At 45.1% G+C, this 26974-nt stretch overlaps 1 protein-coding gene across 1 annotated transcript; it reads right to left on the minus strand.

Moving 5' to 3' along the window:
* Window positions 1–1023: 1023 nt before the first annotated feature.
* med28 (mediator complex subunit 28) lies at window positions 1024–26974 on the minus strand. Its single transcript, XM_038791557.1, has 4 exons — window positions 26772–26974; window positions 13823–13889; window positions 5703–5815; window positions 1024–2339 (listed from the first exon to the last, which is right to left on the minus strand). The coding sequence occupies exons 1-4, from the start codon at window positions 26928–26930 to the stop codon at window positions 2142–2144; spliced, it is 537 nt and encodes a 178-aa protein (XP_038647485.1). The 5' UTR covers window positions 26931–26974; the 3' UTR covers window positions 1024–2141.

Here is a 26974-nt window from a genome sequence, read left to right on the forward strand (position 1 = left end):
TCTATCTATCCCCCTCATCATCTTAGAAACCTCTATTAAGTCGCCTCTCATCCTCCTCCGCTCCAAAGAGAAAAGCCCGAGCTCGCTCAACCTTTCCTCATAAAACCTATCCTGCAAACCAGGCAGCATCCTAGCAAATCTCCTTTGCACCCTTTTCAATGCTTCCACATCCTTCCTACAGTGAGTTGACCAGGACTTCCACCTTCAGAGAATTGTGAACATGAACCCGAAGATCTCTCTGTTCCTCCACATTCCTCAGAACCCTGCCGTTGATCCTGTAATCCGCATTCAAAATTTTTCTACTTAAATGAATAACCTCGCACTTATCAGGGTTAAACTCCATCTGCCATTTTCCGGCCCAGCTCTGCATCCTATCAATGTCTCTTTGCAGCCTACAACAGCCCTCCGCCTCATCCACTACTCCACCAATCTTGAAAATTTTCCATCCACCAGCACCTTCTGTCTTCTATGTGATGGCCAGTTACTTATCCAATTGGCCAAATCTCCCTCTATCCCACACCTCCTTACTTTCTTCACAAGCCGACCATGGGGAACCTTATCAAACGCCTTGCTAAAATCCATGTATATCAATTATTCTACCTTCATCTACACACTTAGTTACCTCCTCAAAGAATTCAATCAAATTTGTGAGGCAAGACTTACCCTTCACGAATCCGTGTTGACTATTCCGGATTAAGCTGCATCTTTCCAAATGGTCATAAATCCTATCCTTCAGGACCTTTCCATTAACTTACCCTAACAATAAAGATTATTTATTTATTTTTATTTATTAGTGTTACACATGCCACTCTAATATCCTCATGAATACCATATCTCACACTCCCAGAATTGTTTAGTGGCCTATAAACAACATCACTTTGTGACTCCACTTCAAAAGCATGCCATTGGCTGTGAAGTACTTTGGGATGTCCTGAAGTTTCATAAGGTACTATATATTGTCCACAACACATGTTCTTTTGTATTCAGATTGCCCAATTCCTCAATATTAAACTTACTATTACAAACGTGGACGCAGATTTTAATGGAAAAACTGATTCCAAAACACAATAATAAATTACAACAGGAAATAATGTTTTGCAGACAGCGAATATTTCCAAACTTTTGGATTTGTAACAGATCTTCCTGTCTACCTGTTCCAGACTTCTGAAGAAATAAGGACAGACAAGCTTGCAATTGTATATCAATGTCTTGAGGCCTTTTGGAAACATTCAAGCCATTATCCAGAACACTTTTCCACCAGGACCTTGCAAGCCAGCTTTTCTTGGTCTTAAAAGTGTGCGAATTGTTTCAGTCAGAGATCTGAGATACCAACCCTCAGATCAGCTCATACATGTCCAAATGTTTCATCACGCTATCCTGGGAACAAATTCCAGTAATGTCACATAGCTGATGCTAACCTGATTGACTTGCAGTGTTCTGGTCCCTCCTTCCCTTGCGTCATTAATGGTGTCAGTTGTAAATTTCCAATCCAAAACGCACAATTGCCAAATTTAGAGATCTTAAATCAATCCCAAAGCATAGAACTCGGGGCCCAATTTAGATTTGCAGGCACATGTTTTTAAACTTTGCCCCAAGTACACAAAAGTGTTAGCGACACAAAGGTCTCATGCCCAATTATACCATCCAAATGTTGTCTCCATTGAGGAATCTGTTGACAAGGATTGCTGGTGGGAATAGGTTAACAACATTTTAAAATACATTCAACACATTATAAAAATAATTCCAAATGCATTACAAAACCTACCTAGAAGAAAGTTTAATAGCATCTTTTACTTTAATTGCTCTGAAAATGGTAGAAATTCCTCAACTTACTTAATGGCTCTACATAGTTTTTGTACACGTGTTTTATTATATCAATCATCAACAATATAATTAAACAAAGCATTTTTACACTGACAATAACTGATTTGAAGATGCATGTACCAGCCATTTATACCTTGCAATTACTTTCTTTGGAGCGGCAAAGTAATTTAGTCACACAAGTATACTTAACATCTCCCTTTATTCAAGAGATTAACTGGAACTGTTTTGCAGTGGTGGGAGAGTTGAAGGGGTTGGTGTCACATGGGTAATAGAACAATTAAAACAATTGCAGATATCTTGTCCTGTGAGCATAATTTTCATGTTTGCTTTAGTGGAGCTGGGATATTTGCAGATGCTTGTTCAAGATAGGCCAAAGGTCCCTGAGCTAGGTCTGTTGATTTTTTGGGCTGCACGTTAATATCTTCCAAGACTTGTTGCCAGTGGCGCAACTTGCTTAGGTGTTTCTGGATCAAGGCTTCCTTTCGCTGTAGCTCATTTTTCAATTCTGAAACATCCTGTGAAACAATATATACATATTTAAGAATTTTCCCAATATATAGGAATCTAATGCTGAAACTCATGTATTGCTGAAGAGAGATGCCGTTGAAGCTTTTCATCTTGCACTCATCAAGACAGAATCAGAAGAATACCAAACCTCAAAGGGTATAACAATTTAAGCTGCATGAGAAGAGGGTGCTGATTGGTCAACAAGTGGGCTCGGATTTATCGAAGTGTTACCATGGAGAACGGTTATTTGTCAAGATTCAGTTTAAATGCAAACCAAGCAAGTTAACTCTTGATGGGTCAAGGCATTGCCATTGGAATGAATCAGAGAATGGCTGTCACCCAGACTTTTTTTTAGTTGAAAAGAGTGCAATGTGTGGATGTGTTCCTTTCAATTGTGAAGAACAGGGTCTTGTGTGTGAACATAGGTAGCTTCTAACACAGGCATGTGAGCCACACTGCAAGCCTTGCTATTAATCTTAGGTTGTTGGGTAATTCTCCGTATGATTGCAATTGGACAACACTTACTAAAGTGTTATGAGGTTGAATGGGGTAGGTGTTTATACTGTACTCTTTAAAAATAACTATTTCAGGGCAGCGCAATGGTTAGTGCTGCTGCCTCACAGCGCCGAGGTCCCAGGTTCGATCCCGGCTCTGGGTCACTGTCCATGGGAGTTTGCACATTCTCCCCGTGTTTGCGTGGGTTTAGCCCTCATACCCCAAAAGATGTGCAGTATAGGTGAATTGGCCACACTAAATTGCCCCTTAATAGGAAAAAATGAATTGGGTACTCTAAATTATTAAAAATAAATAACTATTTCGTAGACTATTTTTTCAGGCCTCAAAAATATGTTAAGCCATGCCCACCATTAGAAAAGAATGCAACGATTTAGAGGGGTCTCTCAGCCTTTAGCATTCAGTCCAGACTCCACTGCTGCTACCATTACTTTGGAACTTGGGATCCCAAATTCACATTGGGATCATGACCCACAGTGTGGGTAGCCAGCCATGTCGTAAACTATTTTTAAGGCTATCTTCTCTGGTCCTGAACTCTCCAACCAACTTTCACTTTACTCCATGTATACCCCTTAACATACGGAAAACTTAAATCAAATTATCCTTTAACACACAGAATTACAAAGAATACAACCCTAGTTTGAGCAATCCTTCCTAATACTTTAGATTTGAGTCCAGATACGGGGGTACTGCAGTGTAATGTTCTATTACGTTACTGGATAAATAATCCAGAGGTCTGACCTAATTATCTGGAGATTGGAGTTCAAATTCCACCATGGCAACTGGAGAACTAAATAATCCGGGATGAAAAAACTTGTATCAATAAAAGCGACCAGGAATATGACAGGATTGTCAGACCCAACTGGTTCACTGTCCTTTAAGGAAGGAAACCTGCATCCTTACCTGGACTGGCCTTTATGTGATTCCACTACTTGACTCTCCTTTTTATACGTGAGCTGACCCTCAGTGAAAGCACCCTCACCTCTCAGAAGATTATCGATTCAAAGATCCAATCAAGAGACACGAGCACAAAAATCTAGGCTGACACACCAGCAAACTGAGGAAGTGCTAAATTTCCGCAGATGCCATCTTTTGGAGAGACATTAAACTGAGGCCCCATTATTCACTTCAGATGAACGCAAAAGATCACATAGCATTATTATTCGAAGATCAGGCATCATGATGACAAACACGGGGAGAATGTGCAAACTTCACACGGAGAGTGACCCAGAACCGGGACCGTGGCACCATGAAGCAGCAGTGCTAACCCGAGTTGTCAAAATTCTGAGCAATTGGTAGCAAGCTCCTCCCAGGCATCATATTTAATGCTGTCACCCTTCGAGATTAACTTCAGAGTATATTTGAAGCATGTTCTTTGTTTGCCCCAGGAACGTTGGCCAATTGACAATTGAGAGAACAGGACCTCTTGATAGAGACTATTTTTAACCACGCAGACACAGTGACCAGTGCATTGAAGTTGATTTGTTGGCAACTTTCAAGAGCGGACCAAGTCCCCTGTATGTAGAGTTGAAGAGATCAAGAGTGCCATACAAATCTGGTGCTGAGTGGGCAACGGCACTGTAGTCATCCACAAATTGTGGATTAGAGGCAACAGAGGTTCAAGAATTTTCCATCTAGATATTTAAGCATGCTAAAACACACACACAAATGGATGCGTGGATAACTAAGCTACAGTTACATTCAGCAAATAAAATGATGTTTAGATGCTGAGGTGCATAGCAGCAGAGCACTGAGGTGTAGAGTTCAATAGTTTCCTGAGGCAATACTGAAAAAGGTACAGTTGGTGACTTCCACATGGAGATACATTAATCACTGACCCCTGTGCATAGTCTCCCAAGAAACCATAGTTGATAAATATAAACATTGCAGAAGCAAAACTCTAATGTTTCAACTGTCAAAGTAGCAGTGGGAAGTTGCCATTCTTTTAAAAAAAATAAATTTAGAGTACACAATTCTGTTTTTCCCAATTAAGGGGCACCTTAGTGTGGCCAATCCATAAAAATGAAAATCGCTTATTGTCACAAGTAGGCTTCAAATGAAGTTACTGTGAAAAGCCCCTAGTCGTCACGTTCCGGCGCCTGTTCGGGGAGGCTGGTACGGGAATTGAACCGTGCTGCTGGAGTGCCTTGGTCTGCTTTAAAGGACAGCGATTTTGCCCTGTGTGCTAAGCCAGCCTGCACATCCATTGAATTGTGGGGGTAAAACCCACGCAAACACAGGAGAATGTGCAAACTCCACACAGACAGTGACCAGGGACCGGGATCAAACCCGGGTCCTCAGCGCCGTGAGGCAGCAGTGCTAACCACTGCGCCACTGTGCATCCCCGGATGTTGCCATTCTAATCACGTTTTCTCCAGTAAAAAGGCTCTTAATGGGATATGGCAGAAGAAACCGAGCATGGTGTCCCTAAGTCAGATTCAAATTCTTTTGGGCTACCAAAACCGACTCCCTGGGCATGAATCCATATTCATTCTGCCACTGAAATCCAAAGGTAACAGCGGGTCGCCCCAAAAATGGAGTCAAATTCTGCAGCTGCATCAGATATTTTTGACAGATAGTAAATTTAAAAGTATGAACAAGTGTTTGGACATTCAATAAGTTCTCCAAGTAAATGCATTTCAACAGGTGTTTTGCTTTCATAAAGATTGCACAGGCAAATAAGAAACCTCACTGGTTCTGCCACCATCTTATCCAGAAACACTACCTTTGTCGTGGAGCGGAGTATAAAAAAAACCCATTACTTAATTCCCAATTGACTTTGCCCACTGGACAACTTATCCAGAGAGAGGAAATAAGGAAATAAAGGTATAAAACCAGAGAAAATAACATCTCTTCACCTCTTTGATGACTTGTTCGGGTTTCTGTACAGCAAGCTGTAGCCTTTTCTGCAGAAAGAAACACTCTGTCTGTCTTGCGACATCCAAAAACTTTTGGATGCATTGCTCAACACCTGTGGAAAAATAAATCAACACATTTGTAGGCAAAATACTTTCAAAAAAAAGTTGAAGTAATTTGAATACAAACACATCTAAACCTATATCAAGATAACTAAGAAAAATGAAAAACGTCACAGTAATCAGGTAACCTATTAATTTGCAGTCTTTGCTAGTTGCCCTTTGCAGATAAGCCTGTCCAATATGCCTCTATTCAAGGCCCACTCAGCTGTACTATATTGACCAGTCTAGCATCTAGTGCAGTCTCTTGTTCTTTTCCTGCTCTTGAGGAAAAGATAACAAAGAATTGGCTACTGGAAAACAAGCTTCCATGCAGCAATGGAAAGGGCCAAATTAAAACAGAACCACTGGTTCTTTAATTCTTCCTCCCACCTTCTTGTGGGAAGTTCTATCTTCTCTCAGCTCCTGCCCACAGTCACACAATTTTGAATCCGAAGCAGACTGAACAAATAGTCACAGATGCAGATCAGCATTTCCATTATTCTGACAAAGCAGGTAGCAATGTTCAAGAAAGCAGTCCCATACAAAATGGTTGGAACACCAGTGTTTTAAATTACACCACTGAAATTTGCCTTACAAGACCCGAAATCAGAGAATAGATACGTTTAATTCCAAATAATTTCAGGAAAATATCAAACAACAGTTTTAACAAAACATGCTTGTAAACAAAGCTTTTTAAAATAACATCAATAAGGAGCGATTTATATTTAGTTGCAGACAGTTAGGGAAATTTAGAAGATACAATGCCTATAAAGATCTGACTCAATCTAAAAAGAGAAAAGGAAACAAAGATAAAAGACTCTAGATAGTGGAGGGGAAAATCAACTAGCTAATAAGGGAAATGGAAGATATAAAGCAAAAGTGCCAAATTAGGCAACAGAAAAACAGGTAACTTTCGAACAAGAGCTGATTCGTGTACAAATGTGATATATGCTCTCAAAGATCGAAAAGGATAGACAAATAGAATGAATTTGCACTGATATAGCAGTTCACAATCTTAGGAGCTCCAACATGCTTTACAATCAATGAATTGCTTTTGATGTGTAGGTTCTGTTCTAATCCAGTGGGAAGCAAAGCAGCTAATTTGCACACAGCAAAGAAGGGAAACCAGTTAGCCTAACATCTCGTCAAGAAACCGCTGGAATCTATAATTGAGAACAGGATTACGGATCAACTTGAAAGCTTTCAGCTGATCAGAGAACACCAGGACAAATTTTTAAAGTGTGGGTCATAGAACATACAGTGCAGGAGGCCATTCGGCCCGTCGCGTCTGCACCAACCCACTTAAGCCCTCACTTCCACCCTATCCCGTAACCCAATAACCCCTCCTAACGTTTTTTGGTAACTCAGGGCAATTTATCATGGCCAATCCATCTAACCAGTACGTCTTTGTGGGAGGAAACCGGAGCACCCGGAGGAAACCAACGCAGACACGGGAGAATGTGCAGACTCCGCACAGACAGTGACCCAGCAGGGAATCGAACCTGGAACCCTGGCACTGTGAAGCCACAGTGCTATCCACTTGTGCTACTGTGCTGCCCTGTCGTGTATGAAGGATCTGACTGAATTTCTTTGAAGGGGTGATAATGGCCTATTCCTGTGACATACACATTGGAACCTGAAATATATGAGAATAACTAAGGAATAGGGTAGGGCCTATCAGGGAGGTATGTGGTAACTTGTGGGTTGATTCAGAAGATGTGGGTAGGGTTTTCAATAAGTACTTTGGGCTTTGTCTTTACTAAAGAGAGGGATGGTTCAGACATTCTAGTTAAAGAGGAAGAGCGTGAAATATGAGATAAGCATTAAATAAGCACAGTGAGAGAGTTAGTACTGGAGGGAGTGGCATCCTTGAAGGTGGATAAATCATCAGGGCCAGATGGATTGTATCCCATGGAGGAAATAGTGGATGCTGAGGATCATTTTCCAATCCTCACTCGATGCAGGCGAAGGACCAAAGGACTGGTGCTTGTACTATCAAAGGGTGCGAAGGATAGGCCAGAAAACTACAGGCCGGTCAGTCTGAATTCAATGGTCTTGATATTATCTACATGCATTTCAGTAAGGCATTTGACAAGGTCCCATATGGCAGACTGGTTAAATAAGTGAGATCATGGAATACAGGGAAAGGTGATGAGTTAGATCCAAAATTGGCTCAGTGACAGGAAACAAAGGAGAATGGTTAATGGATGATTTTGCAAATGGAAAATAATTTCCAGTGGTGTTCCACAAGGCTCAGTGTTGGGGCCTTTGCTGTTTGCTGTATATATTAAGGATTTAGACTTAAAATTGGGTGGCATGATTGGGAAATTTGCAGACGACATAAAAATTAGCCGTGCAGTTGATAATAAAAAGGATAGCTGTTAACTCCAGAATGGTTTGGTTAAGTGGGCAGAGAAGTGGCAAATGGAATTCAATCTGGAAAGGTGTAAGGTAATGCATTTGGGAAGGGCAAACAAAGCAAGGGAATACTCAATAGGAAGATATTGCGAAGGTTTGAGGAAGAGCGAGACCTTGGACTGCATGTCCATCAGTCCTTGAAGGTGGCAGGATAGGTGGGCAAGAAAGTATTGAATACAAAAGTAGTGATGTAATGATGGAACTGTGTAAAATATTAGTTAGGCCTCTTTCTGCACCACAACATTTCTATGGTTATCATAAGCAAGCTTTAAATCTTGTTAAAAGTCTTGGAAATTATTTGAATTGAAAAAAATATTATACAAACACAGAATTAGTCTTCCAGAGCTAAAGATATTATTTATAACTTAAAAAGCCAGTTTTACCTCATTAACAAAGTATAAACTTTTCAGGAAATTTTTAACAGCATTAAAGTATATGGGGAGGTTCTCATCATTTCAGTGATTTTTAATTGATTGCACTCCAAGGGGCTTTAACAGCACACTCTACGAAGCACAGATTTAGTGACATTGGGAATCCAGACATTGGCACTCTCATAAGAATACAAGAAATAGGAGTATAACATTTGGCTCTCAAGCTTGCTCTGCCATTAACTACGATCATATAGATCATCATCTTCAACTCCACTTTTCCCCACACTCCCTTGATCTCCTGAGACCAAATATCCGTCCATCACAGCTTTAAAGATATTCAACAAGAGTATTTACAGCTCAGATTCACAACCCTTTGAATTAAGGAATTTCTCCTCATTGACCATAAATCCCGAGACTGTGCCCCAGTGTTCTGGATTTCCCAGCCAGGGGAACAACCTCTCAGTGCCTATGCTGTCAAGCCCCTCCAGAATCGCGCACGTTTCAATGAGTTTGCCTCATTCATCTGGGTTTAGTCCAGGTGTTCCGGTTTCCTCCCACAGTGCAAAGATGTGCAGGTTAGGTGCATTGGCTAAGCTAAACTGCCCCTAGGTGGGGATAGGTGGATAGGTGAGCAGATTGCGTCAAGGTAGGGTGCTCTTTCGGAGGGTCGGTGCAGACTCGATGGGCCAAAAGGTCTCCTCCTGCACTGTAGGGATTCTATAAACTCCAGCTAATATAGGCCCAATTTACTCTGCTTGTCACCGGAGGACAACCCTCACTGTCCAGGGACCAATGCAGTGAACCTTCACTGTACTGCCTTCAATGAAAGAATATATCTTCCATAAGTATGGAGACCAAAACTACACAGTGCTCCAAGCTTTGGTCTCAGCAACACTTCTATATTCTTCTGCACCAATACCCTTGCATTAAAGGACAACATGCCATTTGCTTTCCTAATTGTTTGTTGTACCTGCACGCTGACATCCTGTGATACAGCCAAAACCTTCTGGCCATCAACATAGAAAGATTTTAAGCCTTTTAAAAAAACATTCTATTTTTCTATTCTTACGACCAAAGTGAATAACTTCACACTTCGCCACATTATACTCATCTACCATTTTGCTGTGCACTCACTTGACCTGTCTCTATCTCTTTGCAGTCTCTTCATACCCCCCTTACAGCTTGCATTCCCACCTAGCTTTCTATGTCAGTAATCTTCGATTCATTACTGTCTCTTTCTCCAAGTTTTTAATATAGGTTGCAAATAGTCGAGACTCCAGCACTGATCCTTGCAGCATACCACTGGTTACGGCTTGCCAATTTTAAAATGCCTAATTTATCATAGCTGTTTCCTGTCTGTTAACCAATTTTCTATTCATATTATTCCATTACCCGCAACTCCATGGGGGGTCTTATGTTACATATTAACCTTTTGTGTGGTACCTTATCGATGCCTTCGGAAATCCAAGTACATTACTTCGACTGGTTCCCCTTTATCTGCGCTACAAGTTAAAACCATGTTGACCATGTCAGATCATACCAAGATTTAATTGCATTGTTAAGACTGCATTGATAATGTATTCCAGCATTTTCCGAGCGACTGATGTCTGGCTAATTGGACTGTAGTTCCTGGCTTTTCCTCTTCCTCTCTTCTTCAATAGCAGTGCTACATTTGCTAACTTCTAGGGATGTTCTAGAATCTAGGAAATTTTGGAAAATCATAACCAGTGCATCCCCCAATTCTGCTGCTATCTCTTTTAGAATCCTCGGGTTCAGGTCACTCAATCCTGCAGATTTATCGAATTTCAGTCCCTTAAGTTTCTCCAGTACTTTTTATCACTGATATTATCTTAATTTTCTCCCTCTTATTAGCCTTAGTTACCCTCCATTTCTGGTAACTACTAACTTTTACTGGGAAGGCAAACTCAATATCTAATCAATGTTTCTGACATTTCCTTATTCTAGATAACTTCTCCTGTCTCTGCCTCTAAGGCAGTTATTTTCAAACTCAGGGTCACGACCCGCAGGTGGGTCAGGGCAAGTGTCGAAGGGACAAGAAGGCCATCAGTCGCGCCGTTCCCGATCACGGGAGGAAGTGCCCAACAGCCGTGACCGGCTTTTAAAAATACAAGCCACGACTGGCTTTCAGAATGCCAGCCATCCCACGCATGCGTGCCCCCTCAGCAGTGCGCAGCCCAGAGCAGCTGCGTTTAAAACATCGATGGGAGTCTTCTCTCCAGAAGTGGTGGCAGGGTAGGTCATGTACCCTGTACACTGACGGCACGTGCTCTGGGCGCGAGAGATATTCCTCCATTTTGTAGCTGCCAGCAGTGCTGGTGAGAGCTCCAGGGCCTCTGGTGAACAAACAACCCATTAAGAAGCTGAAATCAGAAACAAAGCAGGATAAAGATGATTTCTTGAGGTATGGGTTTATTAATTGTGCCATTTCAAATCAGGATTTAAAGGTCATGTGTGTTATATGCAGGGAAGTACTGGCAAATGAAAGATTAAAACCCGCATAAGGCATTTGAAGACTCAGCGTGGTGAGTTAGAGGACAAACCTCTTGATTTTTTCAACGGATGCAGTGAGAACTTAAATAATCAGCTGAAGTCCTTAGCAGAAATGTAACATTAAATGACAAAACAATTGAGATCGTGAGGACCAAGCAGGCTCACCTGTCACATTAAAGACAAGCGGAAATGGTGGGTAGTAAAGTTCGGGCAGTGTGGGTCGCGAAGGTCAGCCAGCATGGGTCACGAAGGATGGCCAGCTGATAAAATGGGCAAAAAAGTTTGAAAAACACCGCTCTAGGGGACCAACGTTTACTTTAGCTAGTCTCTTTCTATATGCTTGTAAAAGCAATCTATTTTTATACATTCCTGACTATTTCCTTTATCAACTTTTTGGTAGCCCTTTGCTGGTTTGTAAAATAACCCCTATCCTTGGACTTACATTTTTAAAAACAACATTATAATCCTATCTTTTAAGATATTATCCTTAACATCCTTCGTGAGCCATGGATGGTTCCTGCTGAGTTTGAGATTGTTTTTCAAACAGAATGCATTTTTGATAAACATTTTCTGTGAATGTTTCCTGCTGCTTATTTACCAACATCCCTTTTTGTCTATTCACCCAATTAACCGTAGCGAGCTCTACCCTCCTCCCTATGCAATTGGCTTTAAATGTTTTTTTTTGTAATTGGAATATGAGGCTTTCAAAGTGATTACAGAATTCAATTATATTATGATCACTATTGCCGGAAGATCTTTTACTGAGAGAATTAATTAACCATACCTCATTGCACAATACTAGATTTTTAAAAAAAGCTTTATCCCTAGTTGGTTAGACAATTTATTACTTAAATCATCACAAACGCATTCTACAAACTCAGCTTCCAGGCCACTTTTGTCAAATTGATTGGCCCAGTCTAGATGAAGATTAAAATAACCCCAAATGATTACATTGCCTTTGTTACAAGCTCAATAATTTCTTGTTTGATGCTCTGTCCACTGGGTATAATGACTGGGTGGGGGTCTTATAAACTGCTCCTGCTTTCTGACCCATGCTATTACAAATCTCCAACCACACTGATTTACTTCTGTTTCTTTTGATCAAAATTGCTTTTCATTACTGTCCTTATGTCACCTTTACTGCCAGTTTACTCCTTCTCCTTTTTTATTCAATCTATAATTTTGAAATATTTTGGAATATTTATTTCCTCACCATGCCACTATATCTCTGAACTGACAATTAAATCTAAACCATCTATCTCTATTTGTGCCACTAGTTCATCTATCCGACTGAGGCTTCTTCACGCATTCAAAGGGTTTGCAATTCTACGTCCAGGTGACTCTTAATCTCCCTCATGTCCACATACATAAAACTCAGGTTCCAGCTCAGAAACTGAGCTGAAGTTGTTCAAGCTGCCGACACTTACCACAGACATGGTTGTCCAGGATTGCAATGTAATCTGAGAGGAGTAAAGATGACAAAAGCTGATAGTTTCACTGCCATTGCTGCCACAAAATTGGGTCCATTAAAACTATGAAGTTGTATTCGGTAATATGACAAAACATTCAAATTAGGACTTGAGTAAAGAAAATAGTATAAAATGCGGATGGCGGAAAAGATACTTTAGAATTTGATTAAATTGCGATCAACCTGAAAAATAATCTCAAGATTGCAACATATTTAAACTCTCTGGCTAAAATATGCAAGGTTTTTGTTAACTGCTACTACTAAATGATTAATAAATCTGAGATGTCCAACTTTTAACATTGTGAACTCTATTAGAGAAACACTCCTCTTTCAAGTGTAAGAACAGTTGATCAAGTTGTAAACTCATTAATGCTATTTTAGGCTTATGAATAGTGATATGGAATACAAGAATAAAGTTAATACTGAATCTGTACAAATTATGAATTAGGCTGGAGTTGAAATATTAGGCACAATTTTGAATTTTATCACCTGTATATGTCCCTTTGTCAATCTTCATGCCACTGTTACTATATACTTCAGTATCATTAATAATGATCAAGAACAGATGTTGTTCCTTGCATTATATGATTTTGAACAGCATATTCTACCTTTTTTATGCAGAAGGATTATTTAAGGAAATTGTTACAATAGTTCCCATCACCGTTCCAATAATTCAAATCTTGGAATAGTTCCTCTCACAATTTAACTTTATATTAAGAATTTGTATAATCAATCCAACTGAACATAGAACATACAGTGCAGAAGGAGGCCATTCGGCCCATCGAGTCTGCACCGACCCACTTAAGCCCTCACTTCCACCCTATCCCCATAACCCATTAACCCCTCCTAACCTTTTTTGGTCACAAAGAGCAATTTATCATGGCCAAACCACCCAACCTGCACGTCTTTGGACTGTGTGAGGAAACCGGAGCACCCGGAGGAAACCCATGCAGACACGGGGAGAACATGGAGACTCCGCACAGTCAGTGACCCAGGAGGGAATCGAACCTGGGACCCTGGCACTGTGAAGCCACAATGTTAATCACTGGTACTCCCGTGCTGACCAAATTAAATTAAATTGCTGCATATCAGGTCTGAAAACAAGATACCTTTTGAAATAAAGTACCTTGAACCCATAGAATTTAACATACAATCTTTAAACTATGCAAAGTAAAGTGCATAAACAGACTGTTGTTAACTTACTAAAGGCTGTACCTGTATGTTTAACAAATTTATTTTACATCATGTCTCACCTGTTCGAATTTCTTCTTGATCAGTTCCATTCACATAGTCTTGACTGACCAGCGATGCAAAGCATGCCTACAAGAAATTCACAATTAATGCGTCCAATTTTCTAACATTTAGTCAACAAAAACAATCTTGCGTATGAGTGCTTTTATATCCAACTATAATTGCTGTAATAAGATTCAAGTGTTCAATGGAAATTGAGCACAAAATGTACAAAGTATGTAAAACAGGTGATTGCCGAGGAAAGCTAAAGGGAGATAATCTAAAAGATAGTAAACCCCAACTAACTCTCCGAGGTGTAACATGATTTGGCCTAGTAAACAAGATGGAACTCTTCCACGCAGAGGTTTTAAATACAATGTGCACTTGAAAGCTATGATCTCATATGGAAACCAAACAATACTGGTAGAAATCATGGCATATGAAAGAACCTGAAAGCATAGGGATGACAAGTAGAAGTGCACAGCAGCATCGTGGCATTATATACATTAAAGACTCTCGTCAGTTGTGGCAAGGCCTAAACACCATAACGATCTATAAAGCGAAGCCGAGCAGTATCTCCGGCAGCAGCGCACCCCTCCCCGATGAACTCCATGCTTGGTTCAAGCAGGAAACCATCGATCCGCTGTTGAGTGCCCCAGCAGCGTAAAACACACCCATACCCACCGTCACAGCTTCCGATATGATCGGACTTCCTGAACACGAAGGCGACGGGTCCGGGTGGGATCCCTGGTCATGCACTGGACTCAAGAGCCTGCGCGGATTAGCTGTGTAGCCACCTAAGATGGACACTGGGCTAACAAAATGGAGAACTGCTAAGACTGTAGGGAGAAAACAGTTTTAGCCAGGACAAGCAGTCTGCAAAGGCTAATTAGCATTCTGCACGTATCAAAACTAGTTTATGGCCAGGTGAAAGATCTCAACCAAAGGTGTAAATAGCAAAACGCTTTGCATAGTAATGAGGCAATCCAGATCTGGGCCCACACAATAGCAACATTTGGGTTTGAATGGATACTTTGAGTGGACGCCCAGACGAAACGGCACCAGAAGTATCCATCACAAAAGACCCTAGAGACCGCCCCACCCATCGAGAAGAGACCCTCAGATTGGGGGATTTGTAAGATATCGATTGGGAAATGGCCCAATCGATACATGGCAGGTAAAGGCCCGCCCCGAAAAGGCACGGACATTGGGGGACCTATAAAGATAGACCCCGCACATGGTTCTGTCTGTTTTGCTCCGGCCTCGCTGTCTGTTTTGCTCCGGCCTCGCTGTCTGTTGTTGCTCCAGCTTGCTGTTTCGACTCCGACTCCAGCCTCCAGATCCTGTCTTCCATCACCAGCCGTTGAGCATCAGCCATCGTTCAGTAAGTGCCAAAACGACGCTCGCTACGTGAACCGGCATTGCTTATACATTATTCGACTATTAGTGAACAGAAGGTGCAGCCCAGAAAGGAACAAAGGCCTTGTCCCCTGACCTTGCTGGTTCCTACTTAGATAAGTATTTAGTCGTTTAAATAGTAGAAATAAGTATTAGTCTTTAGCGTATGCATGCGTATTTATTATATTTGTATAATAAATATCAATCGTTTGAACTTACTAATCGGTGTATAGTTTTATTACTTTGAACCTGACCTTGAAATACTTGTGAGGTGTCTAAATACGGCACCTGGCGACTCAGAGCTGAAAATACACACACAGAGCTGTAGTAGTGTTAAGCACATGGCCTTTAAACGGAGGCGTGTTAATACACTCCAATAAACGCGTAATACACTCAAGTAAAACATGCAACAGCTGGCAGATGTGTTCGCGGACATCTTTAACCTGTCCCTACTCCGCTCCAAGGTCCCCACCTACATCAAGGAGTGCACCATGAAATGTACACCACCCCATCTGCATCAAAAGTTAACAGCTTCAAACTCCTAGGGGCACACATCACCAAAAATCTGTCCTCATCCACCCACGTCGATGCTACCACCAAGAAAGCACAACAGCGTCTATACTTTCTCATAAAATTAAGGAAATTCAGCATGTCCACACTGACTCTTTTAAAATATGTACTTTATTACAAACGTGTACCAAAACAGGTTACAGCAAATAAACACCCTGGGAAACATACTTCCCAACAATCAACTATACAATCTGTACTAATTTTTTCCCTTCTTCACCCTCGTATCCCTCTGACGAACAGCCCCTCAAACACGGTCACAAACATCCCCAACCTTTTCTCAAACCCCCCTTTTGAGCCCCTTAACTCATACTTTGTCTTCTCTAACCGCAGGAAGCTGTACAGGTCACCCAACCAAGCCGCTACTCCCAGTGACGATACCGATCGCCACTCCAGCAAAATTTGCCACTGTACAATCAGAGAGGCGAAGGCCAAGACATCAGCCTTCCTCCTCTCCATTAGCTCCGGCTTCTTTGAAACCCCAAATATCGCCACCAAAGTGCCTGGGTCCACCTCCTCCTCCACTATCCTGGCTAAGGCCGCAAACACTCCTGCCCAGAATCTTCCCAATTTTTCGCAACCCCTAAACATGTGCGTGTGATTCAGTGGCCCCCGCCCACACCTCTCACACTATCTGCTACCCCCTGAAAGAAACCACTCATTCTCGCCCGAGTCATATGCACGCTGGGCACCACCTTAAACGGTATCAGGCTCATCCTTGCACAAGAGGAGTCCCCGTTTACCCTATGCAGAGCCTCACTCCATACACCCCAATTGATCTCCATTCCCAACTCCACTTCTTATTTCTCCTTGATCTTCACCGGCGAAGGAGACCCAAGGAGTTTGAGTGAAAGCAAGCATCGAGCAGAGGGCAGCAGAGCAAAGCTACTGATCAGCTGTTCTGGGGGAATTTGCATACATGCAGTGCGGTCAGCCTAAGTTGAAGGTGAACCGGCGAAGGAGACCCAAGGAGTTTGAGTGAAAGCAAGCATCCAGCAGAGGGCAGCAGAGCAAAGCTACTGATCAGCTGTTCTGGGGGAATTTGCATACGTGCAGTGCGGTCAGCCTAAGTTGAAGGTGAACCGGCGAAGGAGACCCAAGGAGTTTGAGTGAAAGCAAGCATCCAGCAGAGGGCAGCAGAGCAAAGCTACTGATCGGCTGTTCTGGGGGAATTTGCATACGTGCAGTGCGGTCAGCCTAAGTTGAAGGTGAACCGGCGAAGGAGACCCAAGGAGTTTGAGTGAAAGCAAGCATCCAGCAGAGGGCAGCAGAGCAAAGCTACTGATCAGCTGTTCTGGGGGAATTTGCATACGTGCAGTGCGGTCAGCCTAAGTTGAAGGTGAACCGGCGAAGGAGACCCAAGGAGTTTGAGTGAAAGCAAGCATCCAGCAGAGGGCAGCAGAGCAAAGCTACTGATCAGCTGTTCTGGGGGAATTTGCATACGTGCAGTGCGGTCAGCCTAAGTTGAAGGTGAACCGGCGAAGGAGACCCAAGGAGTTTGAGTGAAAGCAAGCATCCAGCAGAGGGCAGCAGAGCAAAGCTACTGATCAGCTGTTCTGGGGGAATTTGCATACGTGCAGTGCGGTCAGCCTAAGTTGAAGGTGGTTTGTGGAAGGGCTGTTGGCAAGTGACAGTTAAACCCGAAACACTTCGTGAGTGTTTCCCACCCTACCTCCTCCTCTAACCAACCCCCCCACCCCACGGTGGTTGGGAAGCGGGAGCAGGGGCCTGTCGTGAAGGTGAGTGAGTGCCTTTAAATTTGCTTAACTTTCAGCGGGAGCAGGGTTTGAGGTAATATCAGGTAAGCTCTTCCTTTCTTTTTCTTGTTTTTTTTTAAATCTAGAGGTGATGTCAGGGAAGGCAGTACAATGCTCCTCCTGCAGAATGTTTGAGGTGAGGGACGCCGTCAGTGTCCCTGCTGATTTAATCTGTGGGAAGTGCACCCAACTCCAGCTCCTCAAAAACCGTGTTAGGGACCTGGAGCTTGAGCTGGATGAACTTCGGATCATTCGGGAGGCAGAGGGGGTCATAGATAGGAGCTCAGGGAAGTAGTTACACCAAAGACTGGAGATAGATGGGTAACTGTAAGAGGGACTGGGAAGAAGCAGTCAGTGCAGGGACCCCCTGCGGTCGTTCCCCTGAGTAACAAGTATACCGTTTTGGATACTTGTGGGGGGGGGACTTACCAGGGGTAAGCTATGGGGTACGGGCCTCTGGCACGGAGTCTGTCCCTGTTGCTCAGAAGGGAAGGGGGCAAAGGAGTAGAACATTAGTAATTGGGGACTCAATAGTCAGGGGCACAGATAGGAGATTTTGTGGGAGCGAGAGAGACTCACGTTTGGTATGTTGCCTCCCAGGTGCAAGGGTAAGTGATGTCTCGGATCGTGTTTTCCGGGTCCTTAAGGGGGAGGGGGAGCAGCCCCAAGTCGTAGTCCACATTGGCACTAACGACATAGGTAGGAAAGGGGACAAGGATGTCAGGCAGGCCTTTAGGGAGCTAGGATGGAAGCTCAGAGCGAGAACAAACAGAGTTGTTATCTCTGGGTTGTTGCCCGTGCCACGTGATAGTGAGACGAGGAATAGGGAGAGAGAGCAATTAAACACGTGGCTACAGGGATGGTGCAGGCGGGAGGGATTCAGATTTCTGGATAACTGGGGCTCTTTCTGGGGAAGGTGGGACCTCTATAGACAGGATGGTCTACATCTGAACCTGAGGGGCACCAATATCCTGGGGGGGAGATTTGTTAGTGCTCTTTGGGGGGGTTTAAACTAATTCAGCAGGGGCATGGGAACCTGGATTGTAGTTTTGGGGTACGTGAGATTGAGAGTATAGAGGTCAGGAGCACAGATTTGACTTCGCAGGAGGGTGCCAGTGTTCAGGTAGGTGGTTTGAAGTGTGTCTACTTCAATGCCAGGAGTATACGAAATAAGGTAGGGGAACTGGCAGCATGGGTGGGTACCTGGGACTTCGACGTTGTGGCCATTTCAGAGACATGGATAGAGCAGGGACAGGAATGGTTGTTGCAGGTTCCGGGGTTTAGGTGTTTTAGTAAGCTCAGAGAAGGGGGCAAAAGAGGGGGAGGTGTGGCGCTGCTAGTCAAGGACAGTATTACGGTGGCGTAAAGGATGCTAGATGGGGACTCTTCTTCTGAGGTAGTATGGGCTGAGGTTAGAAACAGGAAAGGAGAGGTCACCCTGTTGGGAGTTTTCTATAGGCCACCTAATAGTTCTAGGGATGTAGAGGAAAGGATGGCGAAGATGATTCTGGAAAAGAGCAAAAGTAACAGGGTAGTTGTTATGGGAGACTTTAACTTTCCAAATATTGCCTGGAAAAGATATAGTTCGAGTACATTAGATGGGTCGTTCTTTGTACAATGTGTGCAGGAGGGTTTCCTGACACAATATGTTGACAGGCCAACAAGAGGCGAGGCCACATTGGATTTGGTTTTGGGTAATGAACCAGGCCAGGTGTTAGATCTAGAGGTAGGTGAGCACTTTGGAAACAGTGACCACAATTCGGTGACCTTTACGTTAGTGATGGAAAGGGATAAGTATACCCCGCAGGGCAAGAGTTATAGCTGGGGGAAGGGCAATTATGATGCCATTAGACATGACTTAGGATGTGTTGGTTGGAGAAGTAGGCTGCAAGGGTTGGGCACACTGGATATGTGGAGCTTGTTCAAGGAACAGCTATTGCATGTTCTTGATAAGTACGTACCAGTCAGGCAGGGAGGAAGGGGTCGAGCGAGGGAACCGTGGTTTACCAAAGAAGTGGAATCTCTTGTTAAGAGGAAGAAGGAGGCCTATGTGAAGATGAGGCATGAAGTTTCAGTTGGGGCGCTTGATAGTTACAAGGAAGCGAGGAAGGATCTAAAGAGAGAGCTGAGACGAGCAAGATGGGGACATGAGAAGTCTTTGGCAGGTAGGATCAAGGAAAACCCAAAAGCTTTCTATAGGTATGTCAGGAATAAAAGAATGACTAGGGTAAGAGTAGGGCCAGTCAAGGACAGTGGTGGGAAGTTGTGTGTGGAGGCTGAGGAGATAAGCGAGATACTAAATGAATACTTTTCGTCAGTATTCACTCAAGAAAAAGATAATATTGTGGAGGAGAATGCTGAGACCCAGGCTATTAGAATAGATGGCATTGAGGTGCGTAGGGAAGAAGTGTTGGCAATTCTGGACAAGGTGAAAATAGATAAGTCCCCGGGGCCGGATGGGATTTATCCTAGGATTCTCTGGGAAGCCAGGGAAGAGATTGCTGAGCCTTTGGCTTTGATTTTTAGGTCATCATTGGCTACAGGAATAGTGCCAGAGGACTGGAGGATAGCAAATGTGGTCCCTTTGTTCAAGAAGGGGAGTAGAGATAACCCCGGTAACTATAGGCCGGTGAGCCTAACGTCTGTGGTGGGTAAGGTCTTGGAGAGGATTATAAAAGATACGATTTATAATCATCTAGATAGGAATAATATGATTAGGGATAGTCAGCATGGTTTTGTGAAGGGTAGGTCATGCCTCACAAACCTTATCGAGTTCTTTGAGAAGGTGACTGAACAGGTAGACGAGGGTAGAGCAGTTGATGTGGTGTATATGGATTTCAGTAAAGCGTTTGATAAGGTTCCCCACGGTCGGCTATTGCAGAAAATAATGAGGCTGGGGATTGAGGGTGATTTAGAGATGTGGATCAGAAATTGGCCAGTTGAAAGAAGACAGAGAGTGGTAGTTGATGGGAAATGTTCAGAATGGAGTTCAGTTACGAGTGGCGTACCACAAGGATCTGTTCTGGGGCCGTTGCTGTTTGTCATTTTTATAAATGACCTAGAGGAGGGCGCAGAAGGATGGGTGAGTAAATTTGCAGATGACACTAAAGTCGGTGGAGTTGTAGACAGTGCGGAAGGATGTTGCAGGTTACAGAGGGACATAGATAAGCTGCAGAGCTGGGCTGAGAGGTGGCAAATGGAGTTTAATGTGGAGAAGTGTGAGGTGATTCACTTTGGAAAGAATAACAGGAATGCGGAATATTTGGCTAATGGTAAAATTCTTGGTAGTGTGGATGAGCAGAGGGATCTCGGTGTCCATGTACATAGATCCCTGAAAGTTGCCACCCAGGTTGATAGGGTTGTGAAGAAGGCCTATGGTGTGTTGGCCTTTATTGGTAGAGGGATTGAGTTCCGGAGCCATGAGGTCATGTTGCAGTTGTACAAAACTCTAGTACGGCCGCATTTGGAGTATTGCGTACAGTTCTGGTCGCCTCATTATAGGAAGGACGTGGAAGCTTTGGAACGGGTGCAGAGATTTACCAGGATGTTGCCTGGTATGGAGGGAAAATCTTATGAGGAAAGGCTGATGGACTTGAGGTTGTTTTCGTTAGAGAGAAGAAGGTTAAGAGGTGACTTAATAGAGGCATACAAAATGATCAGAGGGTTAGATAGGGTGGACAGCGAGAGCCTTCTCCCGCGGATGGGGGTGGCTAGCACGAGGGGACATAGCCTTAAATTGAGGGGTAATAGATATAGGACAGAGGTCAGAGGTGGGTTTTTTACGCAAAGAGTGGTGAGGCCGTGGAATGCCCTACCAGCAACAGTAGTGAACTCGCCAACATTGAGGGCATTTAAAAGTTTATTGGATAAGCATATGGATGATAAGGGCATAGTGTAGGTTAGATGGCCTTTAGTTTTTTTTTCCATGTGGGTGCAACATCGAGGGCCGAAGGGCCTGTACTGCGCTGTATCGTTCTATGTTCTATGTTCACCACCGCTCACCTCCCTGCTCCCCCAGCCACTTGTATATACCCCCAATTCTTCCCTCCCCTTCCACATCCGGAAGCAGCAGTCACTCCAGCTGGGTGTATCCCGGCAACCTAGAGAACTCCCTCCAGACCTTTCATGCAATGTCCCTAACCTGCAGATACCTGAACTCACTCCGCCTCGACAGCTCTACCCTCTCCATTGGCTCCTCCAGACTGGCAAACCCTTCCTCCAAATACAAATCCCCCACCTTGACCAGCCACACTTCCCTCCACCTCCTGTATCCACTATCCATCGCCCCCGGCTTAAACCCATGATTTTCGCACAGCGGCGTTAGCACCGACATCCCTTGCACCTTAAAATAACTCCTCAGTCATCACCATAGCCCTCAAAACTAGACCCCTACAAGATTCCTCCTCCATCCTAACCCACTCTAACCCTTCTCCTTCCCACGACCGCCGCACCTTGTCTACATTTGCCGCCCAATAATAATGAAGCAAGTATGGCAACGCCACCACTCCCTGCTGCCTCTGTAGCAGGGTCCTCCCCAACCTCAGCACCTTTCCCCGCCATACAAAGTTCAACATGATCATGTCCAATTTCAGAAAAAAGTCCTTTGGTATAAAGATCGGGTGACCCTGAAATATAAACAAGAACTTTGGCAGAATATTCAGTTTCACCACCTGGACCCTCCCCACTAACGTTAAGTGCAGTGTATCCCACCTCCTAAGATCCTCCCTGTCCTCCTGCACCAGCTCTAAGTTCCACTCGGAGCCCCGTCCATTCACTCATTACCCGAATCCCCAATACCTGAACCTATCCCTCGCTACGGTAAATGTCACCCCCCCTAAATTAGCCCGCTGTCCCAGCTCATTCACCAAGAATTCCTCGCTTTTCCCCACATTCAGTTTGTATCCCGAGAACCCTCCAAACCTCCCCAGCAGGCCCATAATCCTTCCCATACTCTCCAACGGATCCGTAACATACAGCAAGAAGTCATCGGCATAGAGTGACATCCTATGTTCCTTCTGTCTCCTCAATCTCCCGCCACTCCGCCAACCCCGCTGAGAGCCATCTGTCTGTGCGGAGTCTGCACATTCTCCCTGTGTCTGCGTGGGTTTCCTCCGGGTGCTCCGCTTTCCTCCCACAAATCCAGAAAGACGTGCTTGTTAGATGAATTGGACATTCTACATTCTCCTTCAGTGTACCCGATCAGACGCCGGAGCATGGCGGCTAGGGGATTTTCACAGTAACTTTATTGCAGTGTAAATGTAAGCCTACTTGTGACAATAATAAAGCTTATTAAAGATAGAGGAGCTGATGGAGAAAAGGATCGCTGATGTTGTCACCTTCGCCTCTCTAGTTACCCGGCAAAGAAGTTTGTTGGAATGGCAATCGACAAAGCCACTGGGTGTGGTAGCCTGGCTAGGGACCTGTATGACTCCTCTGGCTGGAGAATGTTAAGTTTGAATTGAGGGGCCCAGTGGAGGGCTGAGACAAGGTGGGGACTGATCATGGCTATGTTTGAGGAATTGTTCGTCACGGGAGGGTGAAAAGGGGGAAACACTTGTACAAACTGTAAACCATTACATCTGGAGAATGTTCTCCAATTTATTTATGTTTTTGTATTTTTGAATATGTTTGGAATAAAATACAGTTTAAAAATAAGAACGCTAGATAAAGGGAAAAGAGTGTGTCATGTTAATATGCTCAAAAGGTATTTTGATACGGAAGGAAAGCAGAAGGAGAATGTTTTAATCACTATAACTCATAGAGAAGAGATAAATCCAGATGATTCTGAATTTGACATTCCTTAAATTAGATTGGACATTGAGGATAAGGAATTGCGATAAATTACTGAGTTACCTTCGAGAAGAAAATCAAGGTGACCTGAAAGAGTTATTACAGTCAAATAGAGCAATATGTGGAAACAAACTAGGAAGTACAAAAGTAATTATACATGATGTAGATGTAGAAAATTCTATTCCAATTAAGCAACATGCATATCGACTTAATCCATTAAAGTTGGCACAGGTACAAAAGGATATTGAAAGCATGCTTAAGAATGATATAATTGAAGTGAATTGTAGCGATGGGAGTTCATCTATTGTGATGGTACCAAAAGATGGAAGGTAACGACTGTGTGTGGAATATAGAAAAGTCAATGCAGTTATAAAGTCAAATTTTTATCCGATTCCTCGTTTGGAAGATTATATTGAAACGGTGGGTCAAGCAAATTTTATCACCAAACTTTTTTTTAATAAATTTAGATTACCCAATTATTTTTTCCAATTAAGGGGCAATTTAGCGTGGCCAATCCACCTACTGTGCACATTTTTGGGTTGTGGGGGCGAAACCCACGCAGACTAAGGGAGAATATGCAAACTCCACACGGACAGTGACCCAGAGCCGGGATTGAACCTGGGACCTCAGCGCCGTGAGGTGGTTGTGCTAACCACTAGGCCACCGTGCTGCCCTTTATCACCAAACTTGACTTACTTCAAAGGATACTAGCAAGTACCTTTATCAGAAAGGGAGAAGGAAGTTTTGGCTTCAGCAACACCAAATAGTCTGTATCGGTTTAAAGTTATGGCATTTGGAATGAAGAATATGCTTGCAACATTCCAAAGATTATCCAACCAGGTAATTTCTGGACTAAAGAATTGTGCATAGTATACCGGGTTGCACGATGGCACAGTGGTCAGCACTGCTGCCTCAACTCCAGGGTCCCAGGTTCAATTCCGACCTCAGGTGACTGTCTGTGTGGAGTTTGCACTTTCTCCCAGTGTCTGCCTGGGTTTCCTCCGGGTGCTCCGGTTTCCTCCCACATTCCAAAGATGTGCAGGTTTGGTGGATTGGCCATTCTAAATTGACCCTTCGTGTCCAAAAGGTTAAGTGGGGTTACTGGAATAGGGTGGAGCCGTGGGCTTAAGTAGAGTGTTCTTTCTAAGGGCCGGTGTAGAATCGATGGGCCAAATGGCCTCCTTCGGCACTGCAAATTCTATGATTCTATACATAGACGATCTGGTGATGGTCAGACAAACGTGAAAGGAGCATTTGGATCATTTAAAGGAATTCTATGATCGACTACAGGAGACTGGATTGGTGGCAAACTTGGTTAAAATTGAATTTGTGAAAGCCCAAGTCACGTTCTTAGGTCAATATAATTGGACATGGTCAGGTGGCCCACTGGACTGTGAAGACGAAAGCTACTGGGGCGTTCCCAGTACCATTACGAGAAGTGCGATTTCTGGGCATGAATGGTTTCTACTGGAAATTGATGCCAAATTTTGGAAGTGTTGTTTGACTGAACTTCTGAAAAAATACAGGAAATGTAATTGAATGTCAGAATGTCAGGAAGCATTTGACGATTTGAAAACTATGTTAACCAACGCACCAGTGGTGGCAACACCGAATTATGTCAAGCAATTTAAGGAGGGAATTGGTGTGACTGATGTGGGTGTTAGTGCTGTACTGTTACAAGATGACAACAAAGGTATAGCAAGACCCGTTAGTTATTTTTCCAAAAAAGTATGTGGCTATCAAAAAGGAAACATCAAGTTTGGTATTGGCGTTGCAATATTTTGATATTTATGTTGCTAAAGATTCATTACAGACAATTGTATATGTAGACCATAATCCATTAAAGTTTCTGAACAGGATCTTAACATCCCAACCTCCTCCCTGCTTTCGTTCCACATCCCCTCCATCACCATTCTCCCCCCCCCCCCCATCGCCACTCTGCCTCTCTCCCCCCCCCCATCGCCACTCTGCCTCTCTCCCCCCCCCATCGCCACTCTGCCTCTCTCCCCCCCCCATCGCCACTCTGCCTCTCTCCCCCCCCATCGCCACTCTGCCTCTCTCCCCCCCATCGCCACTCTGCTTCTCTCCCCCCCCATCGCCACTCTGCCTCTCTTCCCCCCCCATCGCCACTCTGCCTCTCTCCCCCATCGCAACTCTGCCTCTCTCCCCCCCATCGCCACTCTGCCTCTCTTCCCCCCCCCCATCGCCACTCTGCCTCTCTCCCCCCCATCGCCACTCTGCCTCTCTCCCCCCCATCGCCACTCTGCCTCTCTCCCCCCCAATCGCCACTCTACCTCTCTCCCCCCCATCGCCACTCTGTCTCTCTCCCCCCATCGCCACTCTGCCTCTCTCCCCCCCATCGCCACTCTGCCTCTCTTCCCCCATCGCCACTCTGCCTCTCTCCCCCCCCCATCGCCACTCTGCCTCTCTCCCCCCCCATCGCCACTCTGCCTCTCTCCCCCCCTCCATCACCACTCTGCCCCCTCCCATCGCCACTCTGCCCCCCCCTCCATTGCCACTCCGCCTCCCCTCCATCGCCACTCTGCCCCCCCCTCTCCATCGCCACTCTGCCCCCCCTCTCCATCGCCACTCTGCCCCCCCTCCATTGCCACTCCGCCTCCCCTCCATCGCCACTCTGCCCCCCCTCTCCATCGCCACTCTGCCCCCCCTCTCCATCGCCACTCTGCCCCCCCTCCATTGCCACTCCGCCTCCCCTCCATCGCCACTCTGCCCCCCCTCTCCATCGCCACTCTGCCCCCCCTCTCCATCGCCACTCTGCCCCCCCCTCGCCATCGCCACTCTGCCCCCCCTCGCCATCGCCACTCTGCCCCCCCTCGCCATCGCCACTCTGCCCCCCCTCGCCATCGCCACTGCCTCCCCCCTCCATCACCACTCTGCCCCCCCCTCGCCATCGCCACTCTGCCCCCCCCTCTCCATCGCCACTCTGCCCCCCCTCTCCACTCTGCCCCCCCTCTCCATCGCCACTCTGCCCCCCCTCTCCATCGCCACTCTGCCCCCCCCCTCTCCATCGCCACTCTGCCCCCCCTCTCCATCGCCACTCTGCCCCCCCCTGCCCCCCCCCTCTCCATCGCCACTCTGCCCCCCCTCTCCATCGCCACTCTGCCCCCCCCCCTCCATCGCCACTCTGCCCCCCCTCTCCATCGCCACTCTGCCCCCCCTCTCCATCGCCACTCTGCCCCCCCTCTCCATCGCCACTCTGCCCCCCCCTCTCCATCGCCACTCTGCCCCCCCTCTCCATCGCCACTCTGCCCCCCCCTCTCCATCGCCACTCTGCCCCCCCCTCTCCATCGCCACTCTGCCCCCCCCCCTCTCCATCGCCACTCTGCCTCCCCTCCATCTCCTCCACCTTCGTTGACCGCCACCCCGCCTCCATTGCGCCGTCGCCCCCTCCCGTCTTTATCTCGCATCCGTTCCTCTTTAATTCGGATGCAGCCTTCACCTCAAATGAAGCCTCAAGTTCGTCTACAAGAGTGCTTGGAGTCCTTGGCGGAGCTGCAGCAAGGCCGACCCCGGTGGGTGCCGGAGGTCCGGGTCCGGGAGGCGGTGGAGGGGGATTTTGCGGTGGATGTGAAAACATCCCTGGGAGTGAAGCAGCCATCTTGCGTAGGGCTGACTGTGCGCGCGCGGCGCCCCACGGCGATG

The sequence above is a fragment of the Scyliorhinus canicula genome, chromosome 3, assembly GCF_902713615.1.
Source record: "Scyliorhinus canicula chromosome 3, sScyCan1.1, whole genome shotgun sequence".
In the NCBI taxonomy this organism is placed as follows: Eukaryota; Metazoa; Chordata; class Chondrichthyes; order Carcharhiniformes; family Scyliorhinidae; genus Scyliorhinus; species Scyliorhinus canicula.

What these genes read in the sequence shown, in the direction of transcription:
- med28 (XM_038791557.1), bottom strand. Translation starts at nt 26,930, where the DNA reads ATGGCTGCTTCACTCCCAGGGATGTTTTCACATCCACCGCAAAATCCC. An exon ending in AACTTGAGGCTTCATTTGAG is followed by an intron (nt 13,890 to 26,771) that starts GTGAAGGCTGCA and finishes AATTTCTTGTAG; the next exon opens with GCATGCTTTGCATCGCTGGT. An exon ending in CCGAACAAGTCATCAAAGAG is followed by an intron (nt 2,340 to 5,702) that starts GTGAAGAGATGT and finishes ATTGTTTCACAG; the next exon opens with GATGTTTCAGAATTGAAAAA.